This window comes from Acanthochromis polyacanthus, chromosome 5 (genome assembly GCF_021347895.1).
Source record: "Acanthochromis polyacanthus isolate Apoly-LR-REF ecotype Palm Island chromosome 5, KAUST_Apoly_ChrSc, whole genome shotgun sequence".
Lineage (NCBI taxonomy): Eukaryota > Metazoa > Chordata > Actinopteri > Pomacentridae > Acanthochromis > Acanthochromis polyacanthus.
In genome coordinates, this window is record NC_067117.1 from 30,593,097 (window position 1) to 30,618,336 (window position 25,240).

At 39.0% G+C, this 25,240-nt stretch overlaps 1 protein-coding gene across 9 annotated transcripts in view; it reads left to right on the plus strand.

Moving 5' to 3' along the window:
• Window positions 1-25,240, plus strand: part of ptprt (protein tyrosine phosphatase receptor type T) — a 448,077-nt gene that overhangs the window by 305,967 nt on the left and 116,870 nt on the right. For 5 of the 9 annotated variants that reach the window (XM_022195480.2, XM_051948451.1, XM_051948453.1 and 2 more), the window contains one exon: window positions 6,094-6,229. In XM_022195480.2, coding sequence (XP_022051172.1) covers window positions 6,094-6,229 — 136 coding nt within the window. Of the gene's footprint in view, window positions 1-6,093; window positions 6,230-15,759; window positions 15,793-25,240 lie in introns of all 9 variants that reach the window. The other 4 variants (XM_022195474.2, XM_051948450.1, XM_051948452.1 and 1 more) reach the window with 1 other exon arrangement.

The window sequence follows — 25,240 nt, forward strand, 5'->3', positions numbered from 1 at the left end:
CTGATTGTTGGCAGAAGCGGCTGTGAGGATTTTTGGATGTGTTCGGATGTGAAAGCAGTTTGTTTTGCAAAAACAAATCCATTCCTTGCTCTGTTTATGTGACATCTACCCTATATTTTTAAGCAAAAACAACATATTACATTTGAAAAGAACACATTTTGATTCCCCATAGCAGCATTATACCCATTAAAAGGAAGCAGAACAAGTCAACAAAGATGCTTTCATCTTAAGCTGCATAAAGGATGATGATGTTTGGGTCGTTTTGTGGACTTTTTGATCACTAGAAATTGCTTGCACTCACATTATTAAGCCCTAACCTTTTAAATTTCACAGTTTGATTCAAAGTATGTTGTGCTTAACTGCTGCCGTTCACTGCTGACACTTCTCTGCACCATTTTTTGAGAAAAAAAAAAGAATTAATACCACTGGACACTTAAACATCCATGTGTTTCTGCTCCATCTCCTGTGAAGTCAGCTCAGGAGGTTACCTATTAAATTGTTTGTGCAAAGAAGAGGACATTCATATAGCTGGATGCATGCTCAGGTATACTGTTCCAGCTGTCTTTTTAGAGATCCGACGTGTGCCAAGAAAATAATACCTGAAACACCTGCCAGCACCGGTGGCAAGACAGTAAGATGAATCCATAAATTGTCCGTACTTACTGGCCACCTGTTAGCCAACAGTGAAGCTGTGGTAGCAAACGGTGCCGCGGCTTCCTCCATATTGTATTTGCAGCAGTTGTGAATCAGTCCTGTTTTTGCTGTGGCGATTTGCTCCGTCTCAACTTTTACCCCCTTTTCCAACGTGCACATTAGATCCCTTCCTCCGTCTCAGCTGGCCCGATTGGCCGAGCGGCTCCCAGGCCGGTGTTAAATGGAGCCGAACCCGTCACCAGATGGGGTCCTCTGCTGTTACATCATGAACTGTTGAACCCAATCAGCACGTGGGCCACTCCAGTGTGAACAAATGGGGTCACAGTGAAATGTGTCAGATGATACATATTGTGGATCACTCAAGGGGGAAATTGAGGTTTAATACACCTGTGGGGTGATTACCAGGGCACGGACTACAGGGAAATGTGCGAACTCGTCTCTTGCATGATTGCTCAAGGCTCTCGTGTAACTGTAATGTGCTTGACAGACGCCGACAAGTTGGAGTTTGCACTTCCACACACCTCTGCTGATTGCGGTGCCACAGGCTACCAGGAAGTGTTCCTGCTCGGCTATTTTCTGATGCTGCTAATGGGATAAAAATGGGCGGCTGCAAAGTCCTTCATATCAAGCCCGACTGTCTGAAACTGAATTGGTCGAGTAAACATTTGGCAAACAGAGAGGACATTATAGGCAGCGGCTGGGTTGAGTTTTGGTTATATATGAATGGGTGTAGGATGCTTGTTAATATAGTAAATTACTATTCTAGCTGGAAACAACAAATTTTTAATGGAATATCTGCATAGGGATACAGAGAAACATTTCCAGCAACCATCACTCCTGTGTTCTAATGCTACGTTATGTTAGCTGATGGTGTTGAAAGGCTCATTGATTATTACAAAACCCTCATGCTAAGTTTTTAAAAATTGGGTTTAAAACTCTCAACAATCCACAATTGCTTGGTTGTGCACAGGTGTGAAAATAATCCCAGCATCACACAAATGTTTCACTTCTTCTGCTTTTAATTTTGCCCCTGCCTGCGTCCAAATGGCAGCCTTCCAAAAAACTGACTTTAAAAAGTTGAACTATTAACAGATTTCAATGAAAAGAGAAAAGGATTTTTTTTATTCTTTAGTCAGCTTTAAAATAATTGCAGCTGCTTCTGAGCAGTTAACTAAAAGCCACTTTTTCCGTTAAGAAAAAAAACCATTCAGTCTCAACATAAAATCATGTTTTTTGCAGCAGGGAATATGTAGAGAAGTGCAGCACTTAGCACATCCATTGAAACATCTAAGTGACAACTGGTTTCAATTGAAAACATGCAGGGAAGAAAGACATTTCCCTTTTTTTTTCTTGCATTAAGGTGTAGAATGGAGAATGACAAATGCATTTCCTTAATTTCTATTTTTCCCGAAGATGATACAACTTTAAGACCGGGATGCTGTCCGTGATTGGGCTACAAAAGGCAGTGAATGTGTTGTCATTGAAGGCACTGAGATTTTTTAAAAAGAACATTCCGTCGCAGCAGCCGTTGAGGGCTGCGGCAGATATTACCGAGCGTGCCAAGGTTAGGTGCTTAAGCCGTTAGCTCGGTGTATTCCACTGCCAACCTTGTGTTGTTATTGCAGAGGGGGCGAAGATGAGGGAGACAGGGGATTAAACCGAACTCCCACGCAGCAGTATTACTCTATTAATCGGCTGTCTTTGTCTATCAAGGTTATAACAAGAGTCAGCTCGATGTATGTTCTGCAAGAGAACGGGAGGCTTCGTGTGCAGGATCTCAGGGTCTTCTGCTTGTCTTGTCTTTTCAGTTTCGTCTTTGTGTCATGTCAGTCCTTTTCAACCATTTAATCCATTTCTACCCCTTTTTTCTGATTGTTCTTTCTTTTATCTCTGCATCACTCTCTGCTTTTTAAATTTTTCATGTCACTTTCTCAATCATGCAGCCCTCTCTTCCTATACCACTCTCTATGTATTCCTATATTTAGGTATGTATCTCCTCATCACCAGTGCTGTTTCTTCCATTCTCTGGGGTTTGTGTGACCTTGACTGCCTCCATTCATCCTCCCACCGAGGGCAGATTTTCTTACTGACCAACGGAGCAGCGTCTATTGGCGAGCAAAGAGTGTAACTTGGGCTCGAGATGGTGTTTGAGAAACACTTGACCCTTTTAGCGTGACCTGCAGACGCCATTTGAAATTATTATCCACTGGTAGCTATACAATGGAAATGTAGCTTTTTTTTGTTCAGTGACTGCGGCGTGTCTTCAGGTCATACAAGTCACTTTATAAGGTTATGGCTCCAGTAATTACGTTTTCCTCGCACAAAAGTGTCCGTTGTAGGAGGAAAGAAAGACGGCAAATGACACGCACAAAAGGTGATCCGCTAGAACTGAACCAGGGATCACATGTGTCAGTACCATCCAACTGGAGACTCTTATTAATCTGAATTTGAGGTTTATATGAGTTCATGGAGTTTCTTCAGTGTCTTTCTCATATCCTGGCTTGAGAAACAGATATGTGAAAAAATGTTAAAGAAACCACTTGTTACAATAGCAGACATATGTTTTAACACATGTTTTAATTGACTGAATTCCCAATGTCTCCTGTAACTCTTAATTTTCTATAATGGAATCATTGAAACAAATGTGTCTTTGTCACAAAAAACAATCATTCATTTTTGTTCTTTTATAGATATATGATAGGTCTTCTGGAAATATATTTTCAAAAAAACTGATGGATCAAAAATATACACACAGCAATGCTAACACTTGTTTACCTCAACAAGCTTCTGGTTGTATCTTTGACCACTCCTCAAAACAGAAATGATGCAGCTGAGCTAAATTTGTTTGCCTTTCTGACTTGTTACTTCATCACAGTTCACAGGTCCTGGATGGGGTTGAAGTCAGGACTTTGGGAACATAAGTCTAAAACCTTAATTCTAATCTGATTTGGGGTCATTGTCTTGTTGGAATCCAAAACCCAAAGGTTCTGGCTGATGAGTTTTGTTTTTTTTGGAGTTATTTTCCATAAGGAATGTAGAGATAATCACCCTTCTTTTTTATTTAGTTTACTTTGTTTAAAGCATCAGTTCCACTGTCACAAAAACAGCTCCAGACCATAATACTGCCATCACCATGCTTGATGGTAGATTTGTTGTTGTTGGGGTTTAAAGTACCTGTAATAAATCCATGATGATCCCAGATGAAACACTAGAATGCTGTATAGTACAGTGTAAATGACATCTTTTACCTTAATAATGCATTATCTTGAAACCACATAAGGAGTATAAGACATATGTATGACCAGGCTAATGCTGTTTTGAGGGCGTCTAAGCAGCAAACAGGATTTACAGGACATCCCTTTCAGTATACAGAGGTGAAACCCTCTCCGACTTTGCCCTGCTTTCCATTTCCTTCACTGCCTATGTACCATTTCTCATTCAGTCTGCTGACGGCTACCTCTCAGTCTCCACATCGAATGTCATTGGAATCTGCCTGATGCTCTTAAACTTGCAGAAAACATGCAAAACACTCGTACAGTATGTCGAGAATGTTTTACACTTTTATCCAAAGCGCAAAACCAGAATACAGCTTCCACTGGTCAGTTTTTACATAATTTGATGGCCAGAGGTTAAACTTATATAAGCTCTAACATTAGATACACTGTGGGAAAGTGGCCATCTGTTGAACTAAAGAGCAGCTCCCTGAACTTCCTTTATGTAACATCTCTATCACCTCCTGCACAAAGCTAACATTGTTGAGTACACATAATCCACCTGTTGTCACACTACTGGACTCAATACCGGAAAATAGAACAACCTTCTAGTTATTAAGAGAGAAAGAATATACAGTGTCTGTAAGCAAGTTTTAAGAAGCAGCCATCGATAAACACCAGAGCTCAGCGCTTTCACACAAACATATTGTGCCAGCGGGGCTTTTACCTGTGTCAACATGTATTGTCTTTTTGTATAATCCACACAACACAACAACCTTGTGTCCACTGCCCCCAGCTTTCGTTTTTATCCTATGTTTGTTCATTTGTTTGCCATATTATATAATCCTTGTGTATGAAGAAAAGCAATCCAGGCCTCCATGCGATCCATTTTTTTACGTGCATTTGTTGAGTTTAAACCTTGTCGTCTTTGCTTGACTTCTACGTTTGTGGATTGTTTGTCCTTGGGCAGGTTTCAATGTTTGCAACCGAGCTGGAGAAAAGAAAAGGAAAAGAAAAACATACTTGTAGCTTTGAAATGGTTGGCACTCTTCTTTATATTCATGTTGTGCTTGTTTATTTATCAAGAAAAGAAAAAAAACTTTTTATTATGCTCGTAATTTATTTGACTTTGCAGAGTATACATAACTGTTTTTCAGCAGTTTGTAAAGTGCTAACTGTTTCTAGGCTACAGGGCTGTTTTATTTCCCTCAATATGTACATCATGTCCATGTTTCCTACATTGCTGTATATCACTGTATGTGTTACCTGTTCATGTAACTGTCATTTTACATTTTGCTCAAAATGTGAAGTGGTTTCACAATGACCACCCACGATGTGTTTAACCATTTTGTTCCAAAATGAAATACGGCAAAAAAAAACAAAAAACAACAAACAAGCAAAAACAAGTGTTGGATTCTCAAAAAGATTTCACTTGTATTGCCTGAATTTCCATTGTTTTTATAATTTTCTTTAATTTGCCTGTGAATTCTCTATTTGAAATAATTTTTTCTCTCTTGAAATTTCATTTTTGAACAAAACTCTCCATATTTCTTCCCTGTAAATTAATCTTGTTTGCTTACTGTGTTCATTAGCATGTTGCTAATGTTTGCCTCCCACTGCATGAGTTTTTAAAGTTGTGTTTGACTCCTTGCGTATGGATGAAATGCTCAGAGTAAATCTTCACTTTGGGATCAAATGTGTCCATTAAAGCTAACATACCATGTGTCTGTTTTGTCTGCCTGCATATATATATTATACTACCGTTCAAAAGTTTGGGGTTACTCAGGCAATTTCACAATTTTATTCAAGTGCTAACATAACTACACAAGGGTTTTCTAATCATAAGTTAGCCTTTCAAAAGCATTAGCTAACACAATGTAGCATTAGAACACGGAAGTGATGGTTTCTGGAGATGAGCCTCTGTGCCCCTATGGAGATATTCCATTAAAAATTAGCAATGTCTAGACTGTATTTCTGATTAATTTAATGTTATCTTCATTGAAAAAAATGCTTGTCTTTCAAAAATAAGGACATTCCTAAGTAACCCCAAACTTTTGAGCGGTCGTGTACATGTATATGTACATACAATATATATGTGTGCCTGATTGTGTTTTGCTGCATGTATGATCATTTGTGTGACTATTTGTTTGAGGTTGCCTACCGATGTGACTATGTGCGTACCTGTGTGTGTGTGCGTGTGTCTGTGTCTGCACGTGTGTGTTTGCAGGTGCATCCACCCAAGACTCGGACGCCATGGAGCCGGAGAAGCAGGTTGACAGCACGGTGAAGATGGCCGGCGTGATCGCAGGGATCCTCATGTTCATCATCATCCTCCTCGGAGTTGTTCTTACCTTCAAACGCAGGTAGGTAGAAGAAAAGAAACAAACAAACCTCATGTACTATTTACTGCAGAGCATTTTAACAAAGATGCATTATCAACATGTTGTTTTTGTGTCTCCAATGCCGTTCTCTTACCCTGTAGACAAGACAGTTGGTAGCCTCCATTGGAGTCTGTCTGTGGTGGAACACTGAATCTGAATTCCCACATTTATTGTTGATTTCTTTTCTGGCACAAATCGGAAACAGAGCTGCTCCTCCACAGGAAACTCATCTGAAACTTTGAGAGTTTCTGGTGACAGCAGATGGTGAACAGACCCAACAACTGATTGAAAAATCTGCTCAAAGGTGACAGCAACAGGAGCATCACTGGCTGGAGATGGAGGCTACCAATCATCTTAATAACCGTTATGTCGATATGTTACAACTGTATGTTTAACATCTTTAAAGCAAGATAGAAAGACAGAGATTAATGGATAAACCTAAAATGTCATTTTCAAGTGTCCTCACAGTTTAGATGTAGGTAGGAATTGATTTATGTGGATATATAGACAGATATAAAAGCAAAAGTGAAAATTTACAGTAAATATAGCATTTAATATGAATCAGAATTTAAAGTTTCTCATGTAGTTTCAGTCAACAAAAACACCTTTCAGAGGCTAGCATTTATCAAATGTTGTGGGTTGATTGTTAGGGCAGCGATGGCCACAAACTTCTATTAATTTCTTCAAGCAAAATAAAAAGTCAGAATTAAAAATTAAACTCATTGATGTACTTAATCCTCTTTAACCCTTAAAGGCCAAATGAATAATAATGACAGATGTGCCCAGAATGCAGGTGCCTAAGCCCCATCTGAACAGTTTTTTTTTTTTAGCAGAATTATGAAGCTTTCCATGTTAACATGCACACTGGCTTGCCACCATCACCTGCCTTTCTGTCCTTTACTTTTTCTAATTCTCTATATCGCCCCATCCACCTCCCTGCCATCCTTCTACCCCATCTGCATACGGCTTATACATTTTGTTGGCTGACATTTGTTAGATTTTTCTGTCATAATTTCATATTTTTGACAATTTTTCCCCTTTGCACATGTAGAATTGACACAAACGTGACCCAAAATGGCATCAAAGTCTACAATTTCTTTTCCTTTGGCATTATAATGATGATAAGAATAGTAGAAACCATTACAAAATGAAGTCAAAATGGCAGACATACTGACACAAACGTCCACTCGTGTTAGTAAACACACACATATTCCAAAACTACACACACTAGTGAAGGTGAAATAGAAGCCAAGAGGAACACTTGACATGACTGCCGAAGTCCTTACGTCCCGATACTTTTTTATTTCCTCCACAAGCAAACATCAGAATAAATAAGAATGTAGACTGAAAACTGCAGGACTGTTTTCAGAAGGAACACACAAATCCTCTAAGAATCAGTACTGTCATGATGTTTTAAAGTATGCAGACTTTTGCTACTTTTAGAGGAGACTCGTTGTGAAACAGTGTAAAATGCTTTGTTATTACAATATTTTGTTTCAAAGTGTATCTCACTATTAAACAAGATCAAGCATTTACAGTAATAGGAGCTGGATTGCCATCAAATATAGTCACAAATTTATAGAAAAAAAGCTTTGCGTAAACACAATATAGTGACCAAATGTGATGAAGCAAAGACTCTTTATACATTTTATATGAGTATTTAATGTAAAATAATCAACTTTTCAATCAACTTTACATTACTAGTTTAAGTGAATTATAGTTATTTTTATACTTACTTATTTTACAGTTGTTGTTTTTAAGTTCTAGAAATGTGTAGCTGTGTAAGCTTCTAACATGTAAGTGTCCTTGTAAAAATGTCACCTGAAGCATGATATTTTTACAAAATTAACCAAACGGAGAGAGAAAACGGACAGCAAAGGAGTGAAAATTTAATTGAAGTCTAAGAATGATGGTGCGAAACGTGACGCAAACTCCAGTCCCTCGGGTGAAAGTCCTGTTGCTGACTAACGTCTCCGTCTTCCATCTCTTTAAACAGACTTTGTGGCTCCTTGAAAATGGAAGTCTTTCATGTTAAGTCTTACCTTTGAGTCAGATAATACAAAGAGAATGCAGTTTAGCTGTATATGATTGTCATTTATGGGAGATGTGCCTGCACACTTAAAACATAAAGAAGCAACTGTATTGCTGCGTAACTGTATTTTAGCTGTTTTTACCCTAAATACTTTATCTTTCCTTCTATGAAGCCCCCATAGATAGGACACTATATATGCTATATGTTGGTATACAACACCACACTCAACAGTGCAATTAAAATGCCTTCTCCATCTCCAACATCTAAAGCGCCTGAGCCTGACTATACACACAAACGGAAACATAAAGCCTCATGCACTGACAATAATCCTCATTGCTAGTCTGAATATAACACTGCATCCATTTCAAGTGAGAAAAAGAAGGATTGGGAGTCGTACGGAGGGCCATTAGGTCAGCTGGCGATGCTTATCAGAGGCAAACCCTGGCTAACGTTGAATATCCTAAACAAGAAGAAGAAAAGAGCCCATCGGAAACAAAGACAGTTATAGGCGGAGACTTCAATAAAGTGTGTGGTAGAGAATATAGGGGCGAAGCAGAACTAGAAATAAAAAGACAAACTGAATGTATGAGGTTTGAAAAAACATTAAAATGGAAAAGCAGGCAGCACCGGTTAACCCCGAGGTCAAGTGGATATGCTAATCAGATGCTAACCAGGCTAACAGGGCATAATATCCATAAAAAAGCCAATTAGAGGGCAAATATCACCTCAAGTCGGTGCAAGAAAAAGTGCAAGATATAGTGGGAAAGAAAGAAAAGAGGGAAGTGGTTGAGATGCCGCTCAGATGTTCTCAAGATGTCAAGCTAACCGAGGCCATAAGTCAAGCTTAGAGGTCCCATACAGGGCAAATACAGCCGTGTATACAAGTGTGATGGGGGAGGAAGAAGAGCTGAAGATGATCAAACCATGACGTAAAAGAAAAGCAGAAAGCAAATGCAAATTTTCCATTTGGATTTATAGATGGAGGAAAGTAAATACAAGAAAAGGAGAAAGCAAACAGAAGTTGTGGAGGAAGAAGAGAGAGAAAATTATTGATAAAACGACAGCAGACAAATGGATTCAGACAGAGGGAGGTTTACCATATCATAGACCAGTTTCTAGGGTCATCTATATTTCATTCAGCATCCTGGTGGTAGAAATAAAAAAACGTCTTTTAAACTGAAAGTGTTTTACATGCCTTTCAAACCCCATAAATTATTCTGTGACAAAACTTTGTCGGGGAAACGAACACGCACAGCTCTCCGATTAATCTTTCAGAACACCGTTACACATGTTCCAAATGGAAAGCCGTGGGACGTTGTAATGTAAAAGTGAAGAACGCTGGACATGGCTGAAGTCTTAATGGCCATTCAGTGTTTCTCCATCCAGGTGCCCCGGAGGGCTCAAACAAACCAGCGCCAGAAGACACACTTTTCATAAAAAGGTTGAGAGGAGAATTGATGAATAATTAATGTCCCCGAAGCTTCCTAAACAGTGGCTGATTTTTCCCAATGTGGTGCAGACCTCGGTTTAGTAATTGAGGGAAAAGGTGACATTTCTGTGACTGCAAATTGATTCCAAAAAAAATATGTTATTTAAACTTTTTCACCCTTATTTCCTTTCATCCGAGCGGTTTAACGCGAAGCTTTCGTGCACCTCTCATGTCCCGGTCAGCCTTCAAAAGAGACTAAACCTGCATGAGGTTGCCTGGATCATAGCTTAAGTAAAAACAAATTATATAAACAGCTCAAAGGGAAGAAATCACACAAATGAAAATGGGCAGACAAAGAAAACACCCCTGGCTGCGCGCTGCTTTTACTGCTGGATGTGAAGTGTGCCCTTTAACATTAGCTCTTGTATTCTGGCCCTTAAAGATGCATTTGTGTGGAAGCGTTTAAATTAATAATTCAAATCCTCACCCGGAGGGCTTCGGTGTATTTAAAAGGTCCTGACAAATGAGCGGCTCCAGTCCATCCACATGCAGCTGTCTGCAGGTTTTATTATTCCTATTCCATCTGATCTCATCTTATATTGGATTTAATGCACATATAAGCTGCTGACAAGGACAAACATGTGTAGTTCTTTTGTGTAAACTGTGTAGCTCCTGAAAATAAATGCAGGATCAGTTACTAGATCTCAGGCGCTCCATTTAGATTGGGGGGGAAATAAAGAAGCCTTGCAGGAAAAATGTAAAGCTGAGGGAGGAGTTCAAGGAGGCCATCTTTCTGCCCATAATGCCATTGTTGCCATGCCATGTTTGACAACATAAAGTGCACCAATAGGCCGGTTGTGCAATCCTGTCTGCAGAAAATGGCATTCCTATGTAGGTAAACTGCATTCTCAGTTACTTTAAAAAAGGTGACGTTCATTTGTTTTTTAGTAAATGTAGTTTGTGACCTTTAGCATGATGGGAAAAGTGACCAGTTTGGAATAGACAAAGTTCCAATCACGAGGAGCAAGTCAGAGATTGCATTTTTACCTAGAAGATAAATAAGTTGGTGTGCTGTGATGGATGAAAGACTGTCAGTTTTACAATTAAGTTCAGTTTTCAGTCATTTTCACTTTGAGTTTTCACTGCAAACACTGCGTGGTTGGGTTTGGGAGGGGGGAAAGCTTCATTAGACACTTTTAAAGAAGCTTGGTTAAACTCAGGCACCACGATCACTTGGTTAGAGTTTAGGAAAAGTATCATTTTTAGGGTTAAAATAGGACCTTTTCACTACATGTTTGATGCTTTTTCTCTTTTTTTTGGGTTACTGTGGTGACAAGTCCCACCCCATTTAATGTATGATTGATTGGATGTCAAGAAATGACAGTAAAGCAGTAAAATCCATCAATACAATGCAAGGATGCAGTGATATAAAGAATTTTCCAGCAGAAAATACCAAAAAAAAGCATAATGGAGAATGGAGTTTGGTTGTATAGAAACATAATTTTACAGTGACCAGTTGCAGTTGTGAGACAATTAAGATGTCATGTAGTGATCCTACATGTAGTTTGAGGTTGTTTTCTTGCTACAAGTGCGGCTAGTCAACAGATTAAACCTCCAAGAACACACACATATACACAACACAGACACTGTTGAAGATGTACTTGCATGCGGAAGTACAAAATTACAAATGATGCAAAGATATAAACTTGGCATGCAAATATGTGCAAAGTCAAAGTTTGCACCAGTGTGCACTGAGACGTACACGTTCAAACAAATGTGCACATAGAGTCACAAATGTGGGGATCGAAATTGACATTCTTAGTAAAACGAGTTGTATTCAACATTAGTAAAATATCTTGAAAGAACGTTTCCTTTTCAGTGACAGATGTATGGCACAAATATTGACCAAACTTTAAAAAATTAATTCTGTTTAAGGAGGTTATCCATCATATTGTGATTTCACTGGCAACCCAGATTATGTACCCAGAAATTAGTCTGATTCTTCAACATGGTTCTTCCAAACACGACAAATTTGAAGCACAGACTCTGTCGCGTTTCAAAAATGGTCTCCTCCGTTGTGTTTTTAGTGGAACAGTTAGTGTGTTTGTTTGAGAGAAGGAGTGAAGAATGTGTGTGTCTCCCTGCCAAGCAGTGATTGTTTTATTAGCTTCTGGTGAATGTGGCTCGTCTATGCGGCTGAATATCAAACACCAGAGATGAGTGAGCTTGTGTGTTTGCTCCGATGCTCCTCCTTGGGCATTTGAAGCCATCATTGATAAGGGCAGAGCTGTGGATTGTTTCACACATGGCCACATAAACAGACAGACTGATGGAGGGCGACACGTCCAGATGGATCCGCAAACACAGACTCTTGGCCCAAACGCCCGGCAAAATATTTCCATCCCATCTCGGACTCTTCAGCGTCCTCGATAGCAGCACTTCATTTTAAGTCCCTAATGGATGGAGCTAATCTGCAGCATTTCTCACTGATTATACATGAATGCACATTAATTTCTTTCTCCTTCAGTGCGAATCATCGCTGCTGAAGAGAGGCGTAAGGCGGCATAAGTAGTGATTAAAAAGGTAGATTTGACACAGATGGTTTCCCTTAAAATCGAAAGAGGACAAAACAGAGGTCAACATCTGGACAGACTGTCATCATATTTTAACCCTTTTCACCTGAGCGATCCTGATATTTGGTCGTATTTTTTGTTGAAATGTGACCTACCATCGCAGTTTTGAGAAGGTCACCAAACATTTGATATAATTTAGCATCGCTGTGGGTCATTCTGCCTGAATTCACCAAATACCCCTCTCTTGACCATTTTCAGTTTGACTGATTTTCTACCAATTCATTAAACCATGTGTAACATCTGCAGTCATAGGGACCATTAGTTTTTAGGTTAAAAGTTGTTAAAGAGGGTTGGAGTCATGCCGATTTTAGCATTGATTTCACAAGAAAATGATGCAAAAATAGTTTTTTTTGTTTTGTTTTTTTTACTCGGAAGGTTACAGCATGTGACCAAAAATGTCACGTTTTACTGAATAATATGCACGGAGAAAAAAGTCTGGCTAATGCATGATGGTCAGGCATGAACTTCATTTTTCAAAATTTGGTGAACTGAGGTTCAATGACCACTGTATCAAACTTTTTAGGCTCATAATTCAGGACTTTGAGTAGATACTCAGCAGCATGAGTATTAATATTAAATGCAGACTACAGTGATCAGTAACTTATATCAGAAATGCAGGGCAAATGTTAATTGTTTAGCTAATCTATGTTGTCAAAATTCACCTTTTATCCCTCTGTGTGGACACGAAAGTCCCACCTCTTTGCAATGAAAGAGGTTTTAACTGTCGTTCCTCTTTTTTTCTTTTTAACTACATAAGACTTAATAGATGGACAAACTACACAAGTATTAGCTTCCAGTTATGACTCATTTTATTCAGCAATAATATTGTGTAACTTTTTGAAAAGCTGATTTGTTAAACAGATTGTGTTGTGTATGGGAACAGACAATAGACTATATACCAGCAGTCTCTCATGGGTCATTTACGCACGAGATTACTGACATTTGGATTCAGATACAATAAGCTCTCCATAAGTAACAAAAACAAAATTAAAGTCTGATAAATACTATTGTATTTCACATCGATATACAAACAATATATAAGGCAAGATCATACATACAGAGCAAATCAGTGCCCCAAACTTTCAATAAACATTAATAGTATCGTGGTTCATATACGTGCGAAGTGACTGTATTGCATTGTCAGCTGATGTTGGGATGGAAGACATCACATTTTAAATAAACTGATGCTGCTGTTATGCTGGAGGTTGATGGCTGTTTGCTAAAACATTCATCTGCAGTCACACAATTGTTTTCATGCCCGACCGTTTAAATGAAGCCGTCAGTCTAGCCTCTGCCAAAATGAACAAAAAACAAACGTCTCTGGAGAGTTTCTTTGAAAAGAGGGAGAGACTCAAACAAAAAGTAAATACATATTTAGCAATATGTTATGTGCACAATGACCTGTCTGGGGAAAAAAAAATTACTTGAGGAAAAAAAAGGTTGGAGGCCGCTGCTATAAACAGTAGGTCCTCGGTTTACGACGTCCTCGACCTACAGCGGTTCGTGGTTCCATCGCCATTTCCCATTAATTTATTATAAAAAATCTTGTTCCATTATTCCATTTATTCAAAAAATAAATTTCACACGGGAGCCAGTTGGCGAACGGAGATGAATACATCTTCATGTAGCGCCGTATGAGGAAGATTGCTTACATTCATTGGACTCTTCTACATTTGCTTTTCTCTTCTCTTTTTTAAATTTATTTTTACTGTACAGTGTTTTTATGTCCTAGATTATAATTTTACCACTGTGCTGGCATAGGTGAGCGACATTGGTACTTATGTACATATATGAGTACCGATTTAAGGCGAAAATCATGTTATGTCGTGCCGGAAGAACAGAATTCTGAAATAAGTCAAGACCCTCCAGTACTGTATTATCAGGGCTCTAACAGGGATTTTTAAAAGAATACATGCGATTTAGCCAAGAAAAGTAACACTGTGACAGTACTACAGTAGAATGAAAGAAATCATCACCAGTGGCATCCTTTTATTAATGATTAATCCAAAGTCTGACACTGAAACATACACATCAAATAAGTCAGCTTAAATGCATGCTTTAACATTAACACATACACAGAACCACACTTTTACAAGCCTTGCCACCAAATTGAACATCTATCGCTTGTCTGCACTCAGGCTGATCCATTCCAGCTTTACCAGTCACCCTCCTCCTCTTATCATCGTAACAGTCGCAAACACAAGCAAACATCCCTGGTTGCATTTGATATCTTTCTCCATAAGCATCTTCTCACACTCCCTCCTTTTCCTTCAACTCTCCTGAACAACTGAGCAAATGCACATTTCATCCCAATTGTCCCGAGGGAATAAAGAAAAAAAATCAGTCAAATAAACGTTGTAAGAACAAGTTTGCTTGTTTTTTTCTGACTGAAAAGGCAGAAAAAGTGTCAATTTGCTCAGCAGAAAACAGCTTTTTAAAAAATAGAGTTTAATTGGAGCAACTTGTCCACATTTTACTAATACATTTAGAAGAATAAACGCAGTTGTTTTCTCTCTGGGTTCAGCTCGACTACAAACAACAAATATACTTATTGACAAAGCAGAGTTTCAGCAGAATGTCTTCAAAGACAAAGAGGTGATATTGATTTTCTTTACATGGCTTCATGTCCACTCTGAGCTTCTCTTTGATGGATTCAACTGAATGTTTTCTGTATTCTTGTTTTCTTTGTAAAGTCTTCACGGGCCCCACTCTGACAAATTGTTCGTGCCACTCATGAAACTCTGGGATTTCTACCTGTTATAGTCCATGTTTGGAACTTGTCACCTTGATAAATCCTTCTATCTTAATACACCACTTGACAGCCCTATTCAAGTCCACACGCTGGCACGCTGTGGTGGTTTTATTCTGCAGCAGAAAGTCTGCTTTTCAGCCCATACGGGGCAGGTCTGATCTTTTCACGGCTGCCTAACCAGATAAAAATCAAGCTATGTCTGTTTCGCCGCTTTTTCGGCCTAGCGCGGCTCAGATGTAGATACAAATTTGTGTGTGCACCAGTCAAAATCCATGTTCACGGATGTTTCTGCATTCATTTCATTGTCAGTCTCAGACAGCTAGGACACCCGTGCCAGAAAATGATAAAACTAAATTGTTTTCTTTGCCTGCATGAATTCAGTGTGAGAACAAAACGCTGTGGCGATTCATATGCAAACAGAAAACAACAGGAACTCTGGAGAAAGAGAGCGGCAGCCCCATGAAGTTGTATATTTTGCTTCCGTTTGCTGTGTTTCAACAGAAATGTGAGGGAATACAGAAATTTCAGATGTCTTTTTTTTCACCACGACCTCTCTCTGACTCGAGTCTCACACCCTTTTATGTCTCTATCTATCTTCCTGTTTCCTGTCTTTGGCTCCACCCCTTCCTGTCCCGTCCCGTACCTGCCTTGCCCTTGCTCCGATAGAGAGATTCACACATGGAGAACTCTGAGCGTGGGGTATTGTATGTTTACTTCTAGACATGAACGCATCCACTCCGTTCCTCACTGTGACTCTCACTCTTTTTTTTTTTTTTTTGGTCTGGCAGTTTTTCCAAATGCATCTTATCACTGAAGGCTACACCTGGAAAATGGATGTGTTATTCTCACTATGAATGCAATTAGAAATAAATATTTTGTCCTGCAGTGCATAAAAACATCCCAAAACCTTTAAGAAAATGATCAGTTTGTGCAAATTATGTGCCGTCTTCCGCTTTGAAGAACTCTTGAAAGAGCAGATTTCTCATTTTTAAGTGAAAATATTTTAGCTTGGGACTGCACACACGCTGTGTACCTTTTAACAGCAATGATTTGCTGACAGTGTGCACACACAAGACGTGGTAATTGCTGTGGTTACAAATCCCCACATTGTTTAAAAGAGCCACAGAATGTGCTGTCCTAAGCAACACGTAAAGATGTTTTGGGAGCTACACATCCGTTTTCTTTGAGAGGAGTGAAACATGAAGCGCCTAATATTTTTAGTCTCTGTGGCACACATGTAATTTTCTCCTGGCCGTTTTAGCACTGAGAAAACCACCAAGAGTTTTAAGCTGCTCTCACTGCCATTTAGCAGCCAGATCTGTGTCACTAAGTGGTTGAAATTTACTTCTATTTTTTTTAAATTCCTTTGAGTATTTCAATGCAAGCCATTTTACAAGTCCCCATTTATGCACTTAGATCTTGCATCCCCGCTATATCATTAGTGTATATTCATCTTTATTTTATACAATGGTTGAACATTTATTGTAGGGTTTAAGTGCAGTGGTATTTCAACAGAATATTCAGGTGTAAATGGGGCTTTTAAAATAGCTACATGTGACATTTGGCTGCCATTATGTGTAAGATGCTTTTGGTAAACACTCCCCTGTATCTTTGGTGATTTACTTCCAGTCATTTGTGGATTTATATCATCACTGCATGCCATCTGTGCTCACTGGTTTTCTTTATTTTCTTGTCAAATATACACCTTTAAAACAAATATCACGAATCCATAATTTCTTCACTGCATCGAGCTGTGCCTCTCATTTTCCTCTGTACGGTGAGAGATGTTTGTAGTTTCTGTCCAGAGCTTTTAGCAGTCATTTGCCGTTGATGCACTTGGCAGTAATTCAGGTATTTGCAGGATATCTGCAGCTGCAGACAGTTTCTCCATTATGAATGAGAAGATAGAAAATTTCAGAACATTCAGGGCAGAGAAATGAAAAACTGCTCCGCATTCTGCAGCTTTCGACAGTGGGAGCGGGTTGGCATAATTGATTACATCTCACCGCAGAGCAAACAAAGCGAGAACCGAGCCAGCAGCCTCCGATATTAGAAGAGAAAGATTAAATAATTAGTGCAACTTTGTAGGTTAGAAATGATCTGTTTGGCTTTGACAAATAAAGCATAGGTGGGTGATTAAAATCGGAGATATGCGGTAATATCTCGCCCGGATGAAATTTGACGCTTCACAAATATCTCCACCTACACTGTTCCGGGCTCCAAGACAATCCACTCAGCACCTGTCATGGTAGCTATCGCTTTGGATTCATTTTTGACTCTAATAAAACCCCTGTCTGTTCTTTTTTTTTTTAAAGTTACGTACACCTTTGTACCTGTTTTTGAAACCCAGCATTGCAAATTAACTTTAAATTATGCATCATACATTCTATTTTTTTTAAGTTTTGCAGAAAAATACTGCATTTCTGAAGAAGATAATGCATCAGCCACAACATTAAAACCACCTTGTGTAGGTATAGACCTTTGTAGGTGTCCAGTGGTTGCTTTTACCAAGACGTTGGGTTGCTTCTTCCAGCTTCTTCCTTGAAGGCTCAATCAAATTGGAATCTGGGAAGCTTGAAGGCTAATTTAACATTTTGAGCTCCCTTTTCTGCAGTTATTGCAGCACTGTAGGACAAACTGTCCTGCTAAAGATGGCTGCTGCAGTTTGGAGAACACCATTTCCATTGGGGGAAGGGTATGATTGGAATGGAACCATGTTTACTTGGGTGCTACATGTCAAAGTAACGTCCACATGAAGGTCAGGACTCAAGGTTTCCCAGCAGAACATTGCGTTTTAATGGCGTGATGAATGTTCTGCAGTGGTTTTAATGTTGTGGCTGATCGGTGTCTAGATGTCGCCTTGCAAGAGAATGGAAAAGTGATAGCGATAATGTATTTGAAAGTGACATGAACAATGGCTTCAACCGGGCAACAGGTTGCACGATGCATGTTCTCTAAAAGTGCACACAAACATTAGCTCCTTTCATCCTCTCAGAATTAATTAAAGAAGAAATGAAGTCAAATTTAAGAAGCCGTTGGACTATGAATTAGTTGTGCATGTTAAAGGTTGTGGAGGTAACTGTGGAGGCTCAGAGAAAGTAGAAACATCATGTCATTAATGTTTTATCTCTCAAAAGTTCTGCCTTTACCAAATCCAACCTTGACCTAACTTCTCCACGGTTGTTTTATTCCATAAGCTTATAAATTACTGAAAAGAACAGATTTCGACGTACTATTCCTCAAAGTAAATGCAAGGAGGAAAAGATAAGGAGAAGAAGGTTACTGTATACCAAAAAGAGGCAAAATCTGCAGTTTTCAAATATTTTAGTTTCATTATTTCTTGAAAAGAAACGGGTTTGCACCGCTGACACACATTTCATTAGGGAGTTATGAGGCTGCCCTGACCCGCGGCTTTTGTAGGATCTTAAATTACCCCTCATCTACTTGAGTCTATCTAAAAAATCAGGAAATGAATGATGAATCTCCACACTGAGACAGCAAAAGGACACATCTTCTTTCCAGACAATATACTGCGCCCCCGGGGATCTCGGTCTTTGACAAGAGAAAAGAGGCGATTAGTAACTGATGTCAGCCGGGGGAATGGACTCGGGGCCGGATTCGCTGCAAATGGCAGCTTCTCACAAAGCCACGTGTGTTTGTGCGCGTGCAGCAAAGCCAACGGACTTAGAGACACATTATAAAAAGTCCTGAGTGCCTCCGTGTTAAAGTCATTCTTAGATAAATGGAGCACACACACATGCACGCTCACAAAAGAACTGGACTTGACCCCCATTCTGCAGATGTGACACCCGGCTGAATAATGGACTCTGCAGCTTCCTGAGATAAATGCTTGATGGTCCACTTTACACGGTCGTCCATTTACGCAAACTCTCACGTACTGTACGATCCCACATGTGAACTTCTTTGTGGAAGAAAAAAAGAAACATTTTGTAGAAAAATCTGTCATTCACAAACTGGATCTTATTTCCACGGCCGCCCTTTATTCTTAGTGGTTCTAAAACCATCTTATTCTCCACTTTAATTGCTGGGAAAGTGAGGATGCACTGCCGGACAGAGCAACGCAAGCTGGTAGACAGTTGGAAAACAACCAGCCAAAAGGCAGACTATTTTGAGGGAACATTAAGGTAAAAAGCACGTCTCTGTGTGGGATGGTGGAGTGGGAGTAGCTCTTCAAATGAGATAAAATAGAAACAATTTTCCTGTCCAAGTATGAGTCCCAGGTACTATCAGCTATGCATTTGTGTATTTGTGAGTCTGAGCATCGGTGCTGCTTTGCCCCAAAGGACTCCATTATAAAGTGTGTTCTGGTGCTGCATTCTCAGATCTCAGCAGAAAAGTCCATCCATTAGCTTAACTCATGTTATCCTGTGGAGGGTTGCGGGAGGCTGGAGCCTTTCCCAGCTGACATTCGACAGTTTACCAGGAAATCACAGAGTAAACACAGAGCCAGATAGCCAAGCACGCTAAAATCCACACCCACAGCCCATGTAGAATCATTATTTAACCTACCATGCATGTCGTTTTGGATTGTGGGAGGACGATGGAACTCCAACATGTGCAAACTCCTTAATGAAAAGATCCAAAAACCACCAGCAGAACTACCTAAATCTATTTAACTGTGGTTTATAGCTGGACAATAGTTTAACCCAATCATCCCCAAGTGCCGCCAGTGGGTTTGAAAGACATGTTATCTTTTAAAAATTCCCCAAATTACATCCTTTATCACCAAGATGATCCATAAACTACTCATCTCTAATAAGCCATTTGTTCGACAAAATTAATCAGATCTTATCAGAATCACTTTATTCTCAATTTTCCGTTTAAAAAATTGCCAAAAATAAACAATTTGCTTCAGCCAGGTTCTGTAAAAATCTGTAAAATCTGCTTCCTCTGTGCAACTGTGAAGCCATTAGTGACTCAACTGTGACCAATAGTGACGTGACGAAAATTCAGCAACTCTTTGGGCTAACAGGGACGAACTGCAGGCAGTGTTTATTTAGTTTTATTAATTTATTAAGTCACCTTTTATATTTTTAACCAAGTTTTGATTACACCTGTAGGCACTTGATTCCAATTTCTTATTTTTTCTTATTTTTTTAGCTATGTATATATATCAAATAAATTAAACTTTTTAAAAAGATTTTTGGCATTACAGTACTGTCATACAGTGCAGAAGACATTTTTTTGACTTTAGTAATGTTTATTCGGTTTCCTTAGAGATGCAGGACTTTGTTGCTAAAAAAAAGAGCTCACAGTGAGTAAAAAACACAAGGAGCAAAAACACCCCAGAGTGCTCATATTTGTTGTGCATTAATATCCCATGTGTGACGTGTTAAGCTAACCACAACTCAACACGTTCAGCAGTAGCTTTGTCATCTTCAGATGTCTAATAGTGAACTACAGTATCAGTGTTAAAAATAAAACACACCTTCATCTGCGTATTTTTAATCTTGAGAAACAGGTTCGAGTGCAGCGAGGAAGATAAACACTCTTCATCCCCATAAATATTCAACAATTATAAGCTGCTTAGCACAAGATGAACGTAGCAAACGATAAAAAATGCTCTTCTTTGGCCACTTTTGAGTTTTCTTTTGGCCAAAACTAAACCCATCTTGATGATATCGCTAGATCCCAAAATGGAAAGCCTCCTGCTTCACAGAGTTGCTAACCTGCTTTCATAAGACTTTAATAGATAAGAAATCTTCCTGCCACTGAGAACTAATTTGTTGCGACAGTTGTTTATAGAATGATATGCAATTTGCATCTATTTGCTGTGTCCATATGCACATGGCATCCGCTAATAAGTGCAATTAGTGTTGGTATCAAACAGTTTTCATTCGCTAGATAGATTCTACCCGCCACTGTAAGGCCTTTAACTTGTGATCTCCACTTTTGAACTCACTTTCCCACAAACCCCAGTTTTTACTTTTACTCTGCGTATTAAACCGTCTGACTAATCTTCACCTGGGTGTGAATCGCTGAGAGGCACCAAATTTCCTGGCTGCTCCTCAGGCGTTAGCCGTTGTGTGTTAGCGCCGCTGCGTTCCAGGCATCACAGTCTATCGAATTGGCTGCAATTAGGCACTAACAAGCCACAGTCGCAGCATGCACGTTTAACACGCGTCAGCAAAACGGCTTGTGCTCAGGTTTGCTTATATATATACCTGCCAGGAGGTGGGTGCACAGATGACAGATTGTGCTGCAACATAAATGTGTGTAAGGGAGGAAAAGCATGTGCAGTCGGTGTGTTATTTTTCATGCAACTCAGCCTTTAGGGAAAGCAAAAGTCTCTCTTATACTCTGTTGTGACACGGAATTTATACACATACACAGGTATGATAAACTACAGCCGTCGTGTTGTTGTTGAAATGTGTGTGAAAGTTGTTGGCGGTGATGTGTGTGTGTGTGTGTGTGTATTTTATTTCCAGCTGATAGTATTCATATAAGCCCGTGATAAACTATAGCCATCATATCAGTGTGAAAATGGTGCATGTTTGCAGCGGAAACCATTTATACAAAGCCAAGATAAACGCCAGCCGTCATATCAGGGCAGAAAAATGTGTGTGTGAGTGAGTGGGTGTGTGTTTATTTGGAAAGTAGACGTCGTCCATACAAAACACTGCAGTTGATAGATGAAAATGGTGGCTAGTATTCATTTTATTTAGCCTTTTTGCATGCAGCGTAACCCTATGAAAATCAACCATATTGATGGATGTATACTGGTCACTTTCACCCATGTTTGGCACCAAATTGCACCATTTAAAGTGAAGATACGATTGATTGTTTTCACAGTTTTCCACCATTGCGGTTCCCTGGTGGCTGCAGCATCCCAGCCTAATGTGAAATAAACTGTGTTTTTACGCTAATTTCAACCCCTAAATCTGGTGTTCGCTTAAAGCAGCAGCTTTGACAGTCGGTGTTTTCCAGATCTACCTTGGCAGCTGCAAAAATTGATGAGAAAAGAAGCTTGCTTAAAATGTTTATGCCCTTTGAGCTGCAGCAATTTACACTAATCTCGCTCATCAATAGCGAAACACTTGGGAACAGAGTGCGGTGTTTAAAAAGCAAACTGGGTCGGTATGCCTTACTTTTACATATGCATCTCTCACCACATGTGAGCAGCAGATGGCTTCCATTAATGGAAATAGGAGCCTGTCAAAAACCTCAGAAAGGTGCATCCCTTAACTGAAGTGGATTAGTTGATGAATGCAAAACATTTCCGACTATTTTTAGTTCTCTGTTTTTACTTCAAGTGCTCCTAAGTGCATGGGAAGGGATGACTGCACATTTTACATTCCTGCAGGACAAATGAGTCACTGCCATTCCTCATTTCACCAGGCTCTAATTTCTCTTCGTCAGCTTCCTGACATCAGATCGCGATTCGTTTCTGATCTGCATCGATGTGTTCATCTATTAGAGAGGTGCAATGAAATCCCAAAAGTGGTAAAAACAAAAAACAGAAAGAAAGAAATACCCCTCATTGCAATCTTTTTTTTTTGTTTTTTTGTTTATTTTTTGTCGAGGCAATCCATTTTTTTCCACTTTGGGGAATATACAAATAGAGACGAGAAAGAAAAGTGATTTATATTTGTCATCGCATGAGAGCAAACAAAAGTTTGCATCTATTTGTGAAGACCATGTGTATCACCACATTATCAACCTTCCAATGACTCTTCGAACTTTCTACGTTTTTCTGTATTTTTCATTGAGTGTTGTCACACACACACACACACACAGAAAAAGAAAGGAATTTTAATTATTTTATAGATTTATGAAAGGTCTTTTGTAAATATGACTAAATCTACTGGGTCATTGGAAACTGCCTGATATACATGTCTACATATACCAGGACATTCACTGTATAGGTGTACATAAATTTGAACAAATGCTACATAGTTTAGTTTTTTGAATATTTATGTAAAATCTGTGCAATATTAATACTTTAATTAATGTTTCTATTCATGACAGATACGGTGTAATATCACTAGCATGTGCAATATTGTTATTTCTATAATTAGTGCCAATATATATTTATTTTTTTGTTTGGTTTTTGTACTATATTTCCTAATTTTTTGTACCACCTCTCTGCTGTAACACTGTAAATGATCTTATCTTCGTAGCTTACCTTACCTTATACGTACTCTTTACAAACAAGTGTTTTTGTAAACCTTTTGTACACAACTGTACTCTTTAAACAGTATTCAGTCATATGATTTTTCAATCCTGTTTCCAGAAGACCAGTGATAAATCCATAAAAGACCCAAAATGCATAACTGATTTTTTTTTGTGTGACAAAAACTTGTGTGTTTCAGTGATTTAAACAAGAACATTTTAAATTTATAGGCGTCATTGAAGACTAAAACCTGTCCTTATATGCTCTTAATGAAAATACACATCCTGTAAAGACCATGTATATGATGGTAGTTTTCAGCAGATTTCGTAATATTTCCAGAAAACCTATAATAAACCTATGAAAGCTTCAGTGATGTTTAATGATTTAATCAATAGAAAATTCAGACTCATAGGGATCATCGGAAACTCAAACCTGCCCTGATATGCACGGTCTTTACAAGTGGACGTCAGCTTCTGCTCACAGCTGCATATATACAGTCTAAGTAACTCTCATACAGTGACAAATGCATCACTTCTCTCCTGCCTATCTGTCTCAGTCAGTCTCTCTCTCAGTGCAGAGCCATGCAGCACAACCTGGCGGAGTGTTTTTTCTACGCTGTATTAATATTTATGAGCAGTTTTAACGGCTGTGGCTTTTACAGCCGGGCTCTCACTGCGCTGCACTTTATTAATATCATAAGGACAATGTCAGCAGAGCCCTTAAAGAGGGTTATGGGTTTCACTGTGTGTGTGTGTGTGTGTGTGTGTGTGTGTGTGTGTGTGTGTGTGTGTGTGTGTGTGTGTGTGTGTGTGTGTGTGTGTGTGTGTGCGCATAGGTAGATTTTAGAAAAAGAAAAAGGGTTGTATAGGTGCAGTCTGTAGTGAAGTGTGCATGTATAAAAGCTACTGGAATGAAACAGCAGTATGTGTGTGTTAATTTGCATGTGTCTGCCTTTTTGTTCCGCCTTTACTTTTTTGTTTAAAAAATTTAACTCCTCAGACTTCCGATAGAAAGATAGATGCAGTCTGTAGTAGTAGTTCTGTAAATAGAAGCGGAAATATCGATCCCTCTCAACCCTGCTTGACTTTCCCCTCGTAGCGAAACGCAGTGCGATGAAGTGTGAGTGTGTGTCGAGGTTTGTGTGCGCGTACACGCTCGTGTGTGTTACGTGTCCTTAGGTATTATGAGATCCCAATCTCTGGCCTCTCACCAGATGAAGGGTGCATGCCAGGGGGAAGAGTTGCCAACAAGCCATTACAGAGATACCGCAGGGAGCCCAGTATCACACACACCGATGCACAAACACACACATATGGATGAATGAGATATTGGTCAAGTGCAATGCTGAGGTATAGATCTGTGGCTGCGCTATCAAGTAAAGGACAGAGAGGACGGACTGGAAAGTTTTACATAAACACGTGACCAGAAAGTTCTTGCCTCAGCTTTGATGTGTTTTATCATTGAAATCTTTGTTTTTTTATTTTATAATAATAAATAGTGATGGGACACAGTTAAAAAAAAATCTAAATAATTAGAGGCGTTGTAATGAATTAATTGTGATTAATGACGTTTGTCAAATGGCAATATTTGACTCAATAAGCAAAGTTTTTAAATTCAAATTCATTTTTAAAATTTAAGCAACAACATTTTTATGTTTCATTTATATTTGTCTGTGCATTTCTTCATCTTCATTCACAGATTACTGCAAACTCAAAGTGCAATTATAGTAATTTTATTTAACATCGTGAGACTTTATAAAAGCTCAAACACTTTCTATGTTTTTAGAAGTGCTCTATTCTGGGCTGACTACACTGTTTGCTGGTATGTATCTTATCTATTTTATGCAAACGTGGTACGGGGAGCAGAGGTCGCAAAACTTCGTTAAACATCTAAACTAGCCATCGTTGAACTAAAACGAGGACAGATTCAGCAGCTTGTTTCTCGCCTCAAATGCCTTCAGAAACACTTTTCGCTGAAATGTTTTCGTAATAAAAGAGGACGTTTGTGACCGAG